General features: G+C 51.1%; 1 protein-coding gene across 2 annotated transcripts in view; it reads right to left on the minus strand.

Annotated features, from left to right (window-relative positions):
• Nucleotides 1-16,933, minus strand: part of ASXL2 (ASXL transcriptional regulator 2) — a 115,074-nt gene extending 98,141 nt beyond the window's left edge. For both annotated transcript variants that reach the window (XM_086461753.1, XM_086461752.1), the window contains exon 1: nt 16,851-16,933. In XM_086461753.1, the coding sequence (XP_086317879.1) occupies nt 16,851-16,907 (57 nt within the window). In that variant the 5' untranslated portion in view covers nt 16,908-16,933. The remainder of the gene's footprint in view (nt 1-16,850) is intronic.
• Between the last annotated feature and the right edge of the window lie 843 nt (nt 16,934-17,776).

The raw sequence follows: 17,776 nt of genomic DNA on the forward strand, positions 1-17,776 counted from the left end.
ACAGCAGAGCAAAAGAAAAAAAAAAAAGCAATTCTGGCAAAGCCATTTCAGTCCCAACCCGTCGGCAGGCCTTCCCCCTTGCCTTTTCATACCCTCGCCTCGCTGTTTGTGGCTCTCGAAAGTTGGAAGAATAGGATTTTCTCAATTCAGCTCAGCTTTCACCACTCTTCTGTACGAAGCATTTCTATGGTCATTATGGTCTGGTATCTTACTGACTACACAGAAACAATTAAGTTTCAGAAACACTAACAGCATCCGTAGGAAGTTTTGTTGGAGCAGCACACAACTATTTCCCCCACCCCAAGTGCCACACCACCAAGTTATCTGCGTGTCTCCATTACATCACTAGCTTTCCATCTTTAAATGCCAAAATGAAATAAGCCAATAGAAAATTAAAACCTACTCTTAGAAACTCTCAGCTAGAAACAAGGCTTTGAACTCTTCCACTGCTGTGTCTTTTCCAGCAGATGACATCAGGAACAAGCTCCTTCCAGTTTCAGTGCCAGCTCTTCAGGAAATTTAGCAATTGCTGAACAAAACCGAACTTTTAGTGCTGATTATTAGGCAAGGAAGGATGAGCATTACAACAGGGAACCCACCCCATTTATCCTACGAAATGAATCAACACCTTCACTCACACGTACCAACAAGGTTCCAGGCTAGTTAATAGCTTCGGAGCATTCCCAGGGCACCAAATTAGCATGCACCTCACTGAAACGCAGCCACAGCCAGGCCAGCAGCTCCTTAGAAGGCTGCAATGAATCATTCATGAGCACAGGAGCTGAAACCCTTGTTAAGGGCAGGGAAAAAAAAGCCATCCCCTCCCCCAGACCTGTCCAGCACAAAACAACTCTTACTGGGCGATACCATGAAGTTTTCTCTCATAGCTCATCCTTTGCCAGAAGCAAGAGCTGGCCCTACTTGCCAGTTTAAGAAAGCTCTAAGTGAGCAGAGTAACTTCGGCCCACATACCTACGACAGGGTATCACGCCAGTGTTCCAAATTACGTAGGATAAAAGCCTCACGGGAACTTGGGTTTCAAGCGGTTGGGGCTTTTCGTTTGGTTGGTTTTGTTGGCGTGTGGGGGTGGTGGGGTTTTTTGGTTGGGTTTGGGTTTTGTTGTTGTTGCTTTGTTGTTTGTTGGTGGTGATTTTTTTTTTTTTTACAGCAATCTGTCCGTCAAGGTTTAAGCAAGAGATTCTCCAAGACTGGATATGAAAGAGCACCTTAGCCCATTAACATTTTTAGTGAGTTTTGGTAAAAATGCACTTTGGAATTCTTGCTATTGATTATTGCCTCATATAAAGGAGGAATTAAAATTGGGCAACCTAATGCTGTAAACGTAATCACCCCTTACACTTGGGCTTCTTCCTGGAAACGGAATTCAAACTTCCTAAGAGCCATGAATCCACAGCAACTTGAAGAGTTCGGAGCTCAATCCCCTGCATGCTCTGGAGGAGCAGGCAGAAGGACCCGCTCATCAGGTTACATCTCAGTCCCGTATCCAACACGGGCCTCTCCCCTCCTGGCCATTCCTTTCTAGGAGAATTCCAGCTACAGAAGCCAGCAATAGCTGCAAATTTCCTTACACACTCCTTCAGCAAGAAATAATCTCTGTGCAATGCAAACCTTTAGCAGCGAAGTGGGTCAGCTATAAAAAACCAAAGCGATTGTGAAATTCCTTTTCCGTCGCTCACGACAGACCAGCGCGCTGGGCAGAGGCAGCGTCCAAAATACCGCTTCACTCTGGCAGTAACGAGAGGGGTGGAGAGGGGGACTGAAGGACTTGACCTAGATTGCAATATCTTTTCTACTCATCTCATTAGCCAAATGCTATTCGAGGTTTTAACCAGAAAGGAGGTCAAGAAGGAACGGACAATTCCATGTTATTAGAAACCAAGTGCCATTAAATGCTGGCGCACGTTACCATTTTACGCGGCATTTAGGACTGTAGCACGTCACACCATTTCTAAACGTGTTTGACCAGCAGTGGGAAGAGGCGAGATCCAAGAGTTTCACCCCAAGGACCCCGCCAGGCAGTGCACTACTCCGAGCACAACACCTGGAGGAAGACAGGGAGGACACCAGGCTACACTGCCGCAGCAGCTCCACGGATGCTCGATGCTTCTTTCTGCTAAGATACACCACTGGAGGGGCGAGGCAGAACAGGGACACGGGTTTCAAGTCACACGCTGCTACTCAGCGGAGAAAGGAACCAAAATTGTCTGTATTTGTGACTGTTTCATTTCAAGGATACGTCCGAGAGGAAACCGAAGCGCTGCTTCAGATAAACCATTTCTGGATTTGTGAAAAACTTGGCCAACCGAAAGACGTGACCGTTCTGCAGACTACCCTGTGCTCCCACCAGCTTCCAAAACTCCCACCCAGACACTTGGTAAGCTCAGCTTCACACGGAGAACAGTCTGAAAGAAGCTTGACAGGATTATATCAGCCTCAAAGACCAGGAAAAGTTTGATGTCTAGCATAGGTTTTTGTGAAGAAAACTCAAAAGTGACCATCCCTACCAAACAACTCAAAGCTTCTGGACTTGGAGCTCACACCCCTGAATTTAGAGAACAAAGCCAAGGGAAACAGCCCCTCTGAGGTGAGGGCTTGTGCGCAGCGTGCCTCCAGCAACAACGCGCGTATGAGATGGGAGAGGGGCAGGAGCCCCTCAGTGGGGACTAACAGCGTGGCCTTTTCCAAAAGCACCCCTCTGCATCACCTCTCAAGGTTTGAGAAGGCTGAGGAGTTAGACAGTAGTGACCCAAGAGTGACAAGAGACAATTATTAAGCCAGACTTGAACTGCTCCTGGCTGTACGTTCTGGCTCCCCCACGCAGCGCAGGGAGTTCAGGATTTGGATGCAGACCACTACAAGTTGTCATCTTTGCACATATATACTTCTTCCAAGTATAAACGGGCTTAAGCTCCCAGGGAGCATTTGTGGAACCAGAGTTAACGCTGGAGTTCAAGCCCTGCAGCAGTGCCTACGTTCAGTAGCAAAAGGAGAGCGTGGGACAGGCAGCGAGGTGGTGCAGGTTTGGTGCACGTCACCGGCTCCCAACAAGAAAATAAATGGCAACACAACCGGAGAGCAAACACCAAAGAGGTCAGAGTCCCAGAAGCCGTGCGTGGCAGCCCAACAAGGAAGTCTCAAAACCAAACAGCCCTCAGACAGCCGTCCTGCACGGGGCAGAGCTCAACTGAAGCCAGCTCTTGCCTGAATGGGGCAGCAGCACACCCGATGAGGAGTTTTTACATAATTTGAAGATGAGAGCATGGGCACATTAGAATCAACACGACCACCTACTAAACTTGGACAAGGTTTTTTTACTTAACTTACTGCCAAATGACTGCGTGTCCAATTAAAACACCAAACTCCTGCGAGCTGGAGTGTCCGCGCTGATGCTGAAAGATGGTCCTGCACCCTTGGCACACCTCCCTTCCGCCAGGCTGCCTAACCACATGTGCTGCCAAAGCGGTAAACAGGATCAGGGATCTAATCCAAGCTAAAAATAATTTCACCTTTTTTTTTTTTTTTAAATTAAAAAATAACCCAAACAAAAAACACCCCCCAAACCCAGAACCAGAACAGCTTTATGACTGAGTTTGCCAAGCAGCTTCACACACTCCTGTGGCACTAGGAAAGAGGCCAGCGCAAGGGCAGCGCTGACACACACCTCCCCATCTGGCAGCAGCTCCAACAGTTCATAAACCAGCCTTTGACTTGCAAACATCACCCAGGAGCCCACAGGACACAGGGAGCTGCACCTCCTGTGGGTGCCAGCCTGGGATCCTGCCCAGGTTCAGCCTTCCACTAAGGTACGGAGAGCCCGAGAAGGAAAGCAAGAAACAAACACTGACGACAGCTTGTGGTACAGACAAAATCATCGAGTTTCAGGGTGGAGTTTCATGGATTTGTTAACTTTTACTTCAAGTGCTGTACTTCTCTTTGGGTTTTACTGTTTGATGCAGTAGGGTTTGAATGCAAGATGACCGTTCAGCACACATTTGCAGGCTGGTTTTCAAATGCAAGGAGCACACTACAAGCCAAAGCCACTGCAGCTATTTTTACCCTGCGCATTAGACCTTGGGTGCCTGTGCGATGAGGCACAGTCACCAAGTTCATGTTAAGGATGATCTGGAAAGATCAACTCGATTTGCACTCTTGATTTCCAGAGGCGAGGTAGGAGGCCTTTTAGCAACCACACTGACAAAAAGCCACCACAGATTGTCCCTGCTGGACAGGTATTTACAAAGTCTCCAACTGAGAAGCATCTTTAGCCATGAACCTCGTTACACTAACTATACTTAAGGGTTTTTAAATGCAGCAGCTTAACTGAAGTCACCAGAACAGGCACCAATTGAGTAGTATTCATTACCAGCCATGAAAAAAACCCTTATTTAAACTTCCACCTTGTTCTAATAATCACTGAATAATTAAGAGTGTTTAAAGAAAACAAATCAGATTACCAGAAGAATATCAATGCTACTTCAACTTCTAAAATTTGTCCTCCAATTAGAGCCAGGAGAGGATTATCAATCTTTTTTCCTGCAGTAAGCCAGTTAACCACCTTTGATATTCTTTTACCCTTGCTGGAAAAAAGGGTTCTCTCCCATTTCAGTTTTGACGTTAGTCAGAAAGCTGAAGCAGAGACATTGTGGGAAATTCATTGCCTACTGACCTGAAGTGAGAACTAACACTACAGCCCTTCACTTGACTTTGAAGCTGATGACGAAGCTCTTCACTCAGCTGTTCTCCTCCTCTGAAATGTCTCAGAACAGAAGCTCCTACAGCTCCTCACCATCTCATTCGGATACAGTTTGATGGACCCTGAAACGCAGAAGTCTCTCTTGTTACCGTAAGAGAGCTGTTGAGTGTTGGCAAGGCATTGACGCTGCCTGGCAGAAAGCCTCAGCGGCTGCTCTGAAGTCAGTGCTCAGGCACGTCCGTCTGACCCCAAACCACCACTCTGTGCCTCCCCCCCCGGCCGGGAGAGCCAGCCATGGGAGAGGCAAGGTTGCTGAACTACGCTTGGGTTTTTGGTTTATTTTAAACACTGCAGCAAGGCTTAGCATTTCATTTCATCCATTTTGCCACTGGTAGGGAAGGCGAGCAGCAGAAATGCTTTCCACCAACTCCTACATGTGAGCACTTTGAAAGAGATCAAGGTTTAAATACAGCTCAAAAAAAGTACATGTCCAGCAGGTAGCAGCAAGCTTCTGACTGTCAGCACAGGAGGTGGCTTCTTCCCCATCCTATAACGCCCAGCTCCAATAAGCCACAAGCATCGTGGTTTTGCAAGTCAAAACTTCCAAATGAAGCGGTATGTTTTACACTGAGCAACTGCACCTCTCCCACCCTTCCACTCCTCTGTACTCCTGTACAACCAGGGCTCTATGCCTGCCTTGCCACGTGGTTTTCAGGTTGTTAATCCACCGTATGTCCCAAAGCAAGAAGGTCAAAGGCAAAGATGTGGGTGTGTTTTACTTCAGCTGCCTTTCCAAAACCAGACGCTTATTTAGTGGAAGAAAATCCATCCACATTCAGGCAGGAATGGAAGTCTTCCTGATTAAGGATAGAGCCATTATTGCAATGACACTGCTGATACGAGACAATATTCCTTGCCATTTTCTGAACAACTCTGGTGTTCAACCTTCCAGCAAGAACCAAGACCTGCAAGTGCAGATGGAAACAGCTGCAAGGAGGTGAGCAAAGAGACCCTGAAGACCTTCCAATGAGAGAAGCAGACTTTGCAAGTCATGATGTGTATTAATACTTGAAAACAGAGATTATCTAGCTCAGTGAGATTTCAATCTTGATTGAAACAAAGTTAAGCCTTACAATTCTAAGGGCAGCTAGTCGTTCATACAGCCTGCACCAGGCGTGTTTCATGTTTTCCTGGCCACTAGCTGCTGAAAGATAATTTAAGTGATGTTATGACAGCACCACAAAACACTGACTTTTTCATGGCAGTAAGGATGGGATCTAACCTTCAACAGGGGTTAAGAGCAGCTGAATTAATTCCGGCTGATAAAGCACAGGCACACTTGGGAGAGGGCAAAGATCGTGCCATTTAATTCCCACAACAAAGTGCATAAGAAGTTATTTGCTGACCCTCTGCCACCAGAAGAGCTACATCCACATTACACAAAGACAAAGTAAACTTTGAAATCAGTATTTCCAGAAGTACACTGATATTCAATAAGACTGTATGGGAGAAGGAGGAACACCATTCGTACTGCACGTACTTTCACAGGAGGACTGCCGCAGGAGCCCCTCTCAACGCTCACCCAGTCCCGCGGTGGGTTGGTGAGAAGGAAGAAATGCTGAAGACAGATGCAAGTTAAACACTGGCAACCAAAGCAGACGCAGGACGAACCGCAGTGCCTTTCAAAGCATTTGCACCATGCACTAAGTGCCCGGCTGGAGCCAGCTCCAGGGGAATCCTGCTTAAAAGCCTGGGGGCTCTCCAGACGACAGCGAGCAGCCATTTTCAACCCTTCACCCTGCTCTGTGAGTTATTTCTGCACAAGGAGCTATAAGACAGAGCCGTGGCAATGCCCAAATCCAGGCGGGCTTGTTCCAAGCTCAACTCGAGAATCACAGGCTCGAGAGCCGATGTCCCAGGTGACAGCAGAACACATCCTGCAGAGGTGGACAGGGACACTGCATTCCTCTGGACGGACGGCACACGAGCCCAGCTCCAGCACACGGACTCCATCCACCCCAAGCATCATCCGCCAGGTTTGCGAAAAGCTTCATGTTTCACACGCTCCTTAATGAGGAGGTGACCGTCATTTTCCAGTGTGATTCTGCTGGAGCACCCACGGCCTGCCATGGGGAAACAAGATCCGTGTAGCCAGTGCCCTGCAACTATCCCTGACCCCTTGCTGAAGGCTTTTCAGATCGCACGAGGCACCGCTGCCAGGAACGCCAGCCTACCGCAGCTCTTCAGCGGCCACAAATCCCCCAACATGCTCCGTTTGTGCATCGTGTGCCAGAAAGCACAGACGAGGAGAGGAGTCAATGGGTTTGGTTGATCTCGGGGGGATGCTGTATCGGGACAGAGCATACGCTGAGCTCAGAAAAAGCTTCTGAACAGCAAAACTGCAAGCTGTAAGAGGTAACGTTGGGTGCTGCGTCTTGCAAGAGGTTTAAAAGCAAATCCAAACTTCCCCACATGGAAAGTGGGGAAGGAAGAACTCTTCCCAGCAGAACACAAATTGCATGACTTGGCAGAAAAAGAATAGGGACATTTTTTAAACAAAGTGATCTTATCAAATCAATTTTGAATTCAGAATCCGTAACATCCAAGTACGTGCACTCAGACTCCAGCAGCACCAGTGCAGCTATGAGAAGGAAAGGCCTTGTCGAATATCCATAAAGCCACCGAAAACAGTTTTAGGAGAACGTCCAGCTACAGCAACAGCCTGGCAGTATTTTGTGCTCTCGAAAATAAAGTTTTAACCTGCCCCAAAGAGAGAAGTTCAGAAGTTCAGTTCCTGCCCCAAAGCTGCATCACTGCAATGACATCAGGAGGGCTTCCTGGTTGGAAGGAACCAGCAGGCACAACAGTTTGTCCTGGAGTGAACAGAAGTGCCTTGACGCAGGGACTCCTTTGGATGGTCTCACACAGAACTAATGCAGAACTGCAATCGAAGTATTGTCCACATGTGAGGCAAAAATTTTTGCTCGGGTCGAAGCATCACGAACAGGCACAGCTCTTGCCCTTAGTTTGACCGAGCTCTCCTACGCGCTCAGGTTCTCCCAGCTCAGGTTACCTGAAGATAAAAGCATGCTGAACCTACCATGGAGCTGGCAAACAGACCCTAATCCTGTTGCTACTGAACTTTCTTTTATATACTTCAGTAAAAAAAAAAAAGGCAAATTCTTTTAAGTTAAAGGCAACTCATGTAAGTACATAACCCCCCTGGCTGAACAATTTCCTGCACTATTCCCAAAGCTGCAGAGTCCGTAGGTATATACTTGGTTTTCACCAGGCAAGTAAATTCACACTAATTGGAGAAGAATCAGGGAGTTTATTGTGCACATTCCTAATCACACCATAAGCTGCTTCAGAAGAGACAACACCTCGCTATTACAAAATTAATTACATTTCAGTATCTGAAGAGATACCCAGCTCCAAAACAACCATCTTGGCAGCGCTGTTGTTTCAGCTGCCTGTTTCAGCTTCAGACTACAGCTACAGCCAACCACACCAGCGTACTTCTGCGGGAGAGCAGCAACCCAAAGGAGACTTCACAACGCAGGTCACACCGCTTCCCTGGTCTCTTCCACAAGCCGAGGAAGGACAACAAACTCGACCACCCACAGACGGCTGGCCAAGCCACCAAGCCCCAGTGATGGAGGTGTCAGGGTTCCAGCCATCGCAACAGGAACCTTCGGTAGCGCCCGAACGCCAACACAAAGCATCAGCTCCCAGTCAGCCTCAGCACCAGAACCCAGGCCCACCAGTGACACGGCACAGGCCCTCCGCGTGGCTGTTCAGAGCGTGGTGCCTGGCTGCCCGGTCAGTTTAGCATCGACCTTGTCACCTGCTTACCCAGCCTGTGTCTCACCAGCTTGGTCACAAGGACACTACAGAGGGGAAATCACACCCAAAGCTATGTTAAAGGCAAGGTAAACACCACCCACTGCTCTGTCCTCCTCCACAGAGCCAGCCACCTCATCCCCTTCTTCAGCAGCAGCTCACCTTCGATAAATCCACACTGGCTGCGCCCGAAACCCCATTCTTCTACATGCACCAGAAAGCAGCTTCCGGGAATATGTGTTCCATACCTTCCCAAGGACCCAAATAAGGGTGAAGAGGCCTATTTCCCCACATCCTCATCTCACTCTTTTGAGGACAAGTGTGACATTTTCCTTCTTCCGCTCATGAGGAGCTTCCCCCAGTCACCACAGCCCTTTAAGGACAAAAAGGGAATCCACTTTGCAATCATGTTGGCCAGTTCCTTCAGCAGACCAGGAAAATCTTTTGTTTACGCTGAAAAGCAGGAAACAGTTCTAAAGGCCTGAAGCTGAACTAAACACTTAAATACCAATCCACGTGGGGCATGGCAGATCTTGATGGACCTTCTGTGTGACTATCTAGCACCCCAACATCCCAGGGTTGCTCTTCCCATTCTCCACGCTGCTTAGGACTTCCAAAATAAGAGGAGTTCCCAGGTATTCAGTAACCTGCAAGAGATCTCCACAAGCTCACGCAAGCCTTTAGCATCCACAACGTCCTGCAAAAGCAAGTTCCACAGCTTCCATCTCCTGTGCTCTCTGAACACGAGGCTGGCAGACAGCAGTTGCCACCCCTTGGCTTCTGCGCTGAAACAGAGTGAATGGCGCATCATGGGAGGCTTTTTCTTTTAAAAAAAAAAAAAAACCACATTACCACCTTGCTGCCACAGCTATCAAGCTATAAGCTCACATGCTTACTCCTCCAAATTCTCCTCTCTACCACAAGTCGTGCTGCTCTGTTTCTCTGTAAAGGAGAGTTTCGCAGCACCTGCAGAACAAAAGCGATAGGCACGATCACACGATTTCCCACATTTTATTTGAAAGGCTATTCAGTAACAGTGAAAGTATTTTCCATGTGTCCTACTGAAGCTGCCTCATTGGGGACATGAATCCAGATCAGACCTCTGAGAAGATCCCTCAACTGGTTACAGCACAGATGTCTTAGAGACACAGGAAGAATTAGATCCAATGTCGTGGCTGCTCTTGGCCCTCTATTTTCACTCCTCCGAACAGTTTAAGCCAACTACAGAAGCAGAAAATCTGACAATCAGAGAAAAAAAAAAGATATATCAAGCATCTGCATCCGATGGCTTTATTGCACATTGTAGGCAACAGACGCACAAGCAGAATGGAACCAAAAACCCACAGGATGATCTTCATTCAGCACTGGCACATTTGGGCAGTAACACCCACCTCTCACATCTACATTATTCCAGTTTTAGCTCCGATCAGGAGAGCACTCGCCGTGCGGGCTCTCAATGGTCTCCACTTGCCATGCTCCAGCTCACCTCCCAGAGCAGCTAGTGGGGAAGACAAGGGATCCTCTTTGGATGAAGCCAGAGGAGCACATTGCGGTTCAGAGCACAGCCAGTGTGCGACAGGCAGCAGGAAAAGCTCAGCCCTGAAGGCGGAACCAGAGCTGCCCCGAAGCGAGCCCCTGCAGCAGACCCAGCACTGATATTGACCCCTCCTTGCCACCGACCTCCCTCCGCAGGGTGACTTTACCACCCCGTGTTATTAATGCCAGTAGCACTTGGTGCACAAAAATGCAGCCTATGTAGCATGGCTTTCAAGCAGAAAGTATTTGAATTTCCCTCTTTTTACAGAAAAAAAGCTTGCATGACAGCCAGAATGCAACCACATTTGAGTAAAAGATCATTCTTCCATTTCTTTAGGACACTAGACAATGTGCTGGTTGCTACACAATGGTTAGGTTCATTCAAACCATCTCCTGCAGATGCTGCAGAGACCGTATCTGGGAAACTAAACTGGCTTTTGTTCTCAAACACTCTCACTTGGAAAGGCCTTGCACAAAAAAGGCTCAAGACACACTGGCACATCTACACTCCTCGGCTGACTGGAAAGGAGACCACAACTCCTGCAGAAAAGCCATTTCAATGCTCTTGCAGCTGTAGAGAGGAGCTGACTCGAGGAAGCCTCCACGACACCTTTAAATCCTTCCGTGCTAAATAAAGTTATCAAGAAAAACCAAGTAAGAGCATATCTAAGCTCTGTATTAAAATTAATACCTAAACTGCATTCAGTGTTTTAAATAAGAATGGAAATAAACACGTTTGAGATCCTTCAGCAGCACCGAGTTTTCCTGCTGGAACCCAGAACAAGGTGAACGGTTGCCCGAACCTCCGACGCCGCGCTGGCGGGCAGGGCTGGGATGCTCGGCAGCTGGTGGGGATTCCCTGCCTGGCCCCGCGGCTCTCCGGTTCCTCCTCACGGCTCTCCGGTTCCTCTGCCGCGTGGCGCTGCCGAGCTGGGGGCTCACACACCTGCTCCACTGGAGGGAAAGGGCACGCCGAGGTTGGACCAAGCGCAGGGAGGCTTTGGGCCAGACGGGCTCCACCAGCCCCAGCCCCGAGCCAGCCCCCTCGGGTATCTCTTTCACGCAGCCGTACTCCTCCTCGTGAGACCGGCCGGACCTCAGCGCAGCGTTGCATCGTCAGCCCCGTGCGTGCGTGTGTGTGTATTAACTCACAGGGATTCTGACACCTTTCAGCTACAATTCCTAGCAGGAACATGGGAAAATTAGTTTTTAAAATGGCAGGTAATGGGATTATTCGATCAGAAGAAGGACAGATTCTGTAGCCTGCCTGTTTGCTACAGCGACTAAAGTGGATTACTCTTCCACCTCATCCTTTCCAAATTCTATTTCTGTATCAGAACCAATTTTTTAAGCCTCCATTTGTCTCTTCCAGGTTCCCAAGATGAGTTTAAAGCAACTTGCAGTTCACTGGAAGTTCTAGCATCCAGAAAAGTAGATATCAGAGGATACAACCCACGCTGGGCCAAAACAGAGTTCAGAGTCAGAGCAATTGCTGACTTTACAGTAAAGTCCTTAAAATAAAAAAAAACCTTGAAAAAAATGCAGGAAAAATACATCCAAGTGCTGTGGTCAACAAGAGATGTGTATGAGTAAGTAGGGAAGAAAACTGCAGTTCTCTCTTAACACGTGACAAAGTTTGTGCCAACTTTTCTTCAATCTTGTGCAGCCACGAGTCTGTTTCTCTAGAAATGCTGCCAAGGTATTTTCCTGGCCAGCAGACACGGAGATACGTCACGGGGCAGAAGGACGCCGCACAACGGCTCGGTCACCGGAGCCGTGCCTACCGACTGCACTGTGTCTGTGCCGCAGCAGCCTCTGCTAAAGCTTTTAACAGACTGACCTCAGCCACCGCTTCGTGCCCTCGGTGGAAACGGGCCTTGTACCTGGATGCAGACCCAGCACAGGGAAGGAAGCTGTGATAACACTTAGGAGATTAAAAGAAAGAAAAAACCCAACACAACAAGACCACAACCAAAACAGCTAACACAGCCACAAACAACCCCTTAAAAAAAAAAAAAAAAAAACACCAAGAAGCCTTACCAGCTTCAACCACCAGCCCATTTCACCAATTTTGATTCATCTCTAACCTTCCCCAGCGCTACCTCACGCAGAACCTTGCTGAAAAGCAAAGAGCCAGTTCTCGGATTCACCACGAAGAGCCCTGCTGTGCTCCAAATCATCCTCCAGATTTTTTCCGCTTGAGCGACCAGACCTCCCAAGGCCTGGCGAAAGCAAGAGCTCCGTCCCAGACATCACGTGCGCCCACTACCCGGCTGACCCAAGCGCTACTCTTCTCTCCAAAACAGCCTGCAAGCGCAGGCAGCGCGGCTCTGCCAGCCCGTACACTGGAAAGCTGTAGCTGGGCACTTGAAATAGGTAGTAATGAAAACCAACCGTGTCACCTACCAGGCTGATCCGTCCCTCAAACTGACGTTTCAGAATCCTCTGAGCTTCTCCATTTTCCTGCCGTGGTCTCAGAGCCTCTGCAGATTTCCAAGTCTGTGCATACAGGTGAGCAAATGGACTCAAGTACTCACAGACGAGCAGGCAACCTGGACAGTTGGGATCCTCCCACCCTCTCTTCTGCACAGGTCCTTCAGCAAAAAGCAGGGAAAAGGGCATCCTGCAGATCCCTTAATTCATCACCCCCCAGAAAATGACACCTCAGTAAAAAGGACAGTCAGCTCGCACAAGCATGTCATTTGTTTCCCTAACAAATACCCTTTCTACTTGACTTTGCCTTTTCACCTTACTGCACGATGTTCTGTTTGACACAACAGATGGGCCCGCAAACACCAGATCAGATCGTATGTTCCGCGCTATCCGTTTCAGAGATGGCACGTCTTTTCATTTCAATCCTTCAGTTGACACAAGCGATGCAAACAAACCCCTACAGCAAGAGAGACGCCGAGTTCACAGCGCAAGAGCTGCACGGTAACCGCCAGCATCATGACAGGACTCATACTTGGGCATCTACGCCTTCAGAGACGTCCACCACCACATGTTAAGGCTCCGTCTGCTTTCCCAAGGGCATTCTCACGCTGGATTTCCACCCTCCGAAGCCAACAAAGTCTGTGTGACCCAAGAGGAAACGCGCACGCAGGAAAACACACAACAAGGAACATAAAAGGCTGCATTTTGCGTTGCCAGATAACCTGGCCAAGGAGGATTTACAGACACCACCTCCAGCCCACATTCACACGGCCCCTACACCTCAGCCCTTGGAGGCTGTACAGCAGAAAACTGTTCTGTCAGGTCACACACGGGGACTCCCCACGAAAAACAAACACCAAACTTCTTCAAACTTGGCACGTGACAGCGTACGCTTTCCTCCACGCAAACAAAGTACAAAGCCTGTCTGTGGCTTCTGGCCAGCGACAGGACCTCCTGTGTGGGTCCAAACAGGCCACTAACGCACCACGACAGCCCGTTCGCTGCCGCGCTCCATCACACAGCAGAGCAGAGGATGGCAGCAGGACGACACAGGGAGCACTCAGCTGTGCTCTGGTCCCTCTGTTTTGGGAAGCAAGGATCATCATCACCACAAAGGGTGTGTTAAACATCAGCAAGAAGAATAGCACCAACTCAGACCTGAGCAGTCTAAACAAAGCACAGAACTTCTCGGCTGCGCTGCCAAAGTCCCATCACCAACCGCAACACAGTGCGGGCACCGCGAACGTCTGTTCAACACCACAACGACACCCTCTTACCCAAATCGGACTGAGTACCTGTCCTCCCCAGCCTGCACCAGCTCAACAGGCACCAGTTACAGTTTTCTGGTAACCAGGGGGCCACCACAGCTGCATGGTCTAGCCCAACCACCAGCCTGGCTGGCCCCACCATCCCCGAGTTCAAGGTGGCTGGCACAGGTCTGCAGGCAAGATGACAAACTGAGCCTGGGCACCAGTTACAGCCCAGTTCGGGACCAGCACGGGCTGGCCTGCCAGAGGCAGCCTGAACCCCGTCAGCTGGTCTGAAGGATGGAGGCTCAGCAGTAGGGGTGCACACAGGCTCTGCGGGACAGTCTCGGGGCCAGAAGACAAGCCCTGAACCTCAAGGTTACCAGTATGGATGTATCCTGCCTGTTCTGGGTCTTCAGCAGAACAGATAACCATCTCTTTTCTTTAGACACACTGTCCCATCAGAGGAGTGTCTCTGCAGACTGGGTGCTCCACCACTGTATCTGCAGAGTATACTCCAGGTTAGAGACACAGTCTATCTACCTTAAATTTGTGTACTATTATCTTGAATTTGGGTACTACAGCAACAGCTTCTTACCTTAATGGAGCTTTTTTACTTTAACCGCAGGGACACCCAGCCATCGTCCCAAGAACAGTCACAAGTTAACAGCCATCTGCAGCTGCAGATGTACTGAATGAGCCAGGAAATAAGAAAAAGGTTGTTTATCAACAGTAACTTCCTCCCTCAACGCGCTGCCCGCACAGGGCACCCTTTCCTTACTTCACACGGCAATGCTGCTCCAATTCGTACTCCTGTACACCGAAGGGCAAGCATAGCTCGAGTCTCACAGAGTCCACCTTATCCATGCACTCGCCCGAGGTCCTTCTACCAAACAGAAAGCCACGGAAGCACGGCCTTACCCCCTTGTTTCCAGCTGACACTGAACTGCTACAACAGATGATGCTCACCCAAGTAGATATTACCTTGGTGCTCTCCCCTCACCTCCCTTGCACTGGAGGACACCTAATCCCAAGTATCTGGTTAGGAAGACTCAACTGGCAGGAAGCCAGATCAGCACCGTGATAATAATGGGTTTTTGCCGGTTTAGCTCCCTGAGCTACCCACGAGCCCCAGCGGTGAGGTGACACAGAGCGAGGAGGCAGAAGGGGGACAGAATCACCTCAGAAACATCAGCTGGGCCGACCTTACGCTGCTGCTCAGGGGCCACCGCAGGGCAGTTTGCCAGGACAAGCAGGTCTACAGCCAGCTGCCGCCAAAACCCACCACCCCCAGCCCCTTCCCCTGCGGCTCCACGCCGAGCCGGGGCTGTCGGGGCTCCGTCCGCCCCACGGCGACCAGCTTAGGGAGCTCGGCTCCGCAGAAGGGCGCAGACGTGCGACATCACGCTGAAGACAAAATGGAAGGTTTCTCAAGCTTGAGAAAAGTTTTGTGTCACCTTTCAGGAGCAGAAGAACGAGGTACCCGAGAGCTGCCCCACTTCTTAACACAGTTTTATAACAGACCTTCCCAGCTTCAACCCCCAGCACCTGAGAAGCCACACGAGCAAGGACACGAATCGAAAGACACTGTTTCAAACTGAAAATGCAGCAAAACCTTTTGAAGATTGGCGTTGGAGTTTGACCAGAATATTTTAACATTCCCACTGAACAAACAAATAGAAATATTTGCCCAAAACCTCCATTTTGGCAAGCATTTACACATCTTTTCCTAGTTTTGGCTGCTTCTGCTACAAATCTAGGTACGTAACCCAGAGTAATCGTAACTTTCCGTTTTGATAGTTTTCAGTGCAGCTTTTCTACATATGTGTTTTAGCCTTTAAGTGGCTTCTGGAAGAGATCAGTGGATGAGCAGCAGTGCACACAGGCTGAAAAGGATCTGGTCCCACTACACTGGAGATTCTTCCACCCTCTTTTCCAAAGCAAATTGTTAAAGAAAAATTACACAAAACCACATACAGAGAAGTACCAAAGTGTTCACCTGTGGGATAGTGCCTTAAATAGTGCACTGAATCCTATCTCCTGAAAGAGCAGCTATTTTGAGGTCTTTCAAACGGTAAATACAGGGTCCAAATAAATCACTATTTATTGCAAGTCTCAGCCACAGATGCTTATTTACATTCGCTTTCTAGCCAGATTTTCCAAGCCTTGTTTTAACAGATAGCTCTTTCAGAATGGTCATGATAGACGCCAAACTCCTCCCCCTCCCAATTCGGCAGACTTGAACCCGCACTTCAGACGCGGGTATCTCAGAAGCACGTTGTACTTTCACAATTCGGCACTTCTGCTCAGCTCCTACAGGTCGCACTTGTTTAGCTTCCTCTCTCTCATGCCTGTCCCACGACTCCACATCCCTTTTCTTTCGCCCACCCTCTAACGTGCCGGCCCACGCGGAAACTAGGGTGAGCCCACCCGAAAACAGACTGTCAGACTGGGAAATCAGAAGATAAAAAGTCTCCTTTTAGGGTTCACAGCTCACTACGTGACCTGAGGCAACTCAGCAGCTCCTACTGCAACATGCATGAACGACACTGATACACCGAGAACACTGAAAAAAAAAAAACCAACCCACCGTGCATGCCACTTGTTTGCTAATATTATTTACATGCTCGTTAATCGCAGCAAATCGGAAGAGGCAATCCCTCCCCCCTACCAACTTCTGCCCAGAAACATCAAGCAACTGGAGAACAGGTCAAAATAAAATAAAACCCAAAACCCACCCGTGCAACCGCGCGGCGCGGGAGCAAAGTTGCAGGCAGAGAGAGGCCGGCGGCTCCCACAGCCCGCCCAGCACCTCGCCCCCCCGCACCCCACCGGGCTGCCCCTGCAGCCGGAGGCCGAGGCCGCACCGACACCCGCCCCCCCCCCCCGACACCCGCCCCCCCCCGCCGCCATCGGGGCTGCCCGCCGCGCCGGGCTCTGAGCGGGGCCAGGCACCGCGGGAGCTCCCGTCCCCCGCCGGAGGGAGCCCGCCCGACCCGCAGCGGCCGGGGAGGCCTCTGACCGCCCCCCCCCACCCCCACCCCGCCGCCCCTCCCGGGCCCGCAGGCCCCGCGTACCGTCCGGGCGGCCTCTGCCCAGGTCCTGCCCTTCTTCCTGCGGCCCTTCTCCCTCATGTCGGACGCGACGGGGCGCAACTGACTCCGAGGTACCCTGGGGGTTTCCGTCCGCCCGGGAGGGGAGGCGGGACAGCCCGAGCGGCCCTAGGTACGGACGGCCCCGACCGCCGCGGCCCCTGCGCCCGCCGCCGCTGCCATATTGGGATCCTACTGTAAAGGGCCCCGGTCATGTGACCCCGCCCGCGTGACTCCACCTACTGTACGGACCGCGGGGCGGGGCCTCTCCGCCCAGCGGCTCCGCCCTCCGCCCCTCCCCCGCTCCGTCCGCCTGCGCCTGCGCGCTCCCCGCCCCGCACGGCTGCCAAAGGGCGCGGCCGCCCCCCCCTCACAACCCCCCCCACCCCCACCCCCCCCCCCCCGGCGCGGTCCCGCCTCTCCCCGCGGTGCCTGAGGCGGGAGCGATGGCGGCGGCGGCGGGGTCGCCTCAGGGCCGCCCGCCCCGCCCCGCCTTTCCCCCGGGCGGCACAGCGGCCTCCCCGGCGACAGCCACCCGCCACCAGCTCCCCTCCCCCGCTGCCACTCGACGGCATCCGGCTCCCCTTCCCCCCGCCGCCCGCACCGCCACCAACTGCCGCCAGCGACGGCCGCCGGCTCCGCTTCCCTTTCCCCCGCGGCCACCGGCTGCCAGCGGCTCCCTCAGCCCCGGTCGCCCACCCCAGGGCAGCCCGCTGCCCTCACAAGTCACCGACGGTCCCCCTCGGGTGCCTGCAGTCAGCAGTCGCCGTGGGGGGGCCACCAGCCACCCCCTTCCCTGTGCCACCGGGAGCCACCGTACCCCCATCCCCACGCCGACCCCTGCCCAGCACCTTCCCCCCCCCCAGTCCCCCCCCAAGACCCCTGCGCTGGCCCCCTCGCTGGCCATGGCT

The sequence above is a fragment of the Leptosomus discolor genome, chromosome 2, assembly GCF_034619465.1.
Source record: "Leptosomus discolor isolate bLepDis1 chromosome 2, bLepDis1.hap2, whole genome shotgun sequence".
Taxonomy (NCBI): Eukaryota; Metazoa; Chordata; class Aves; order Leptosomiformes; family Leptosomidae; genus Leptosomus; species Leptosomus discolor.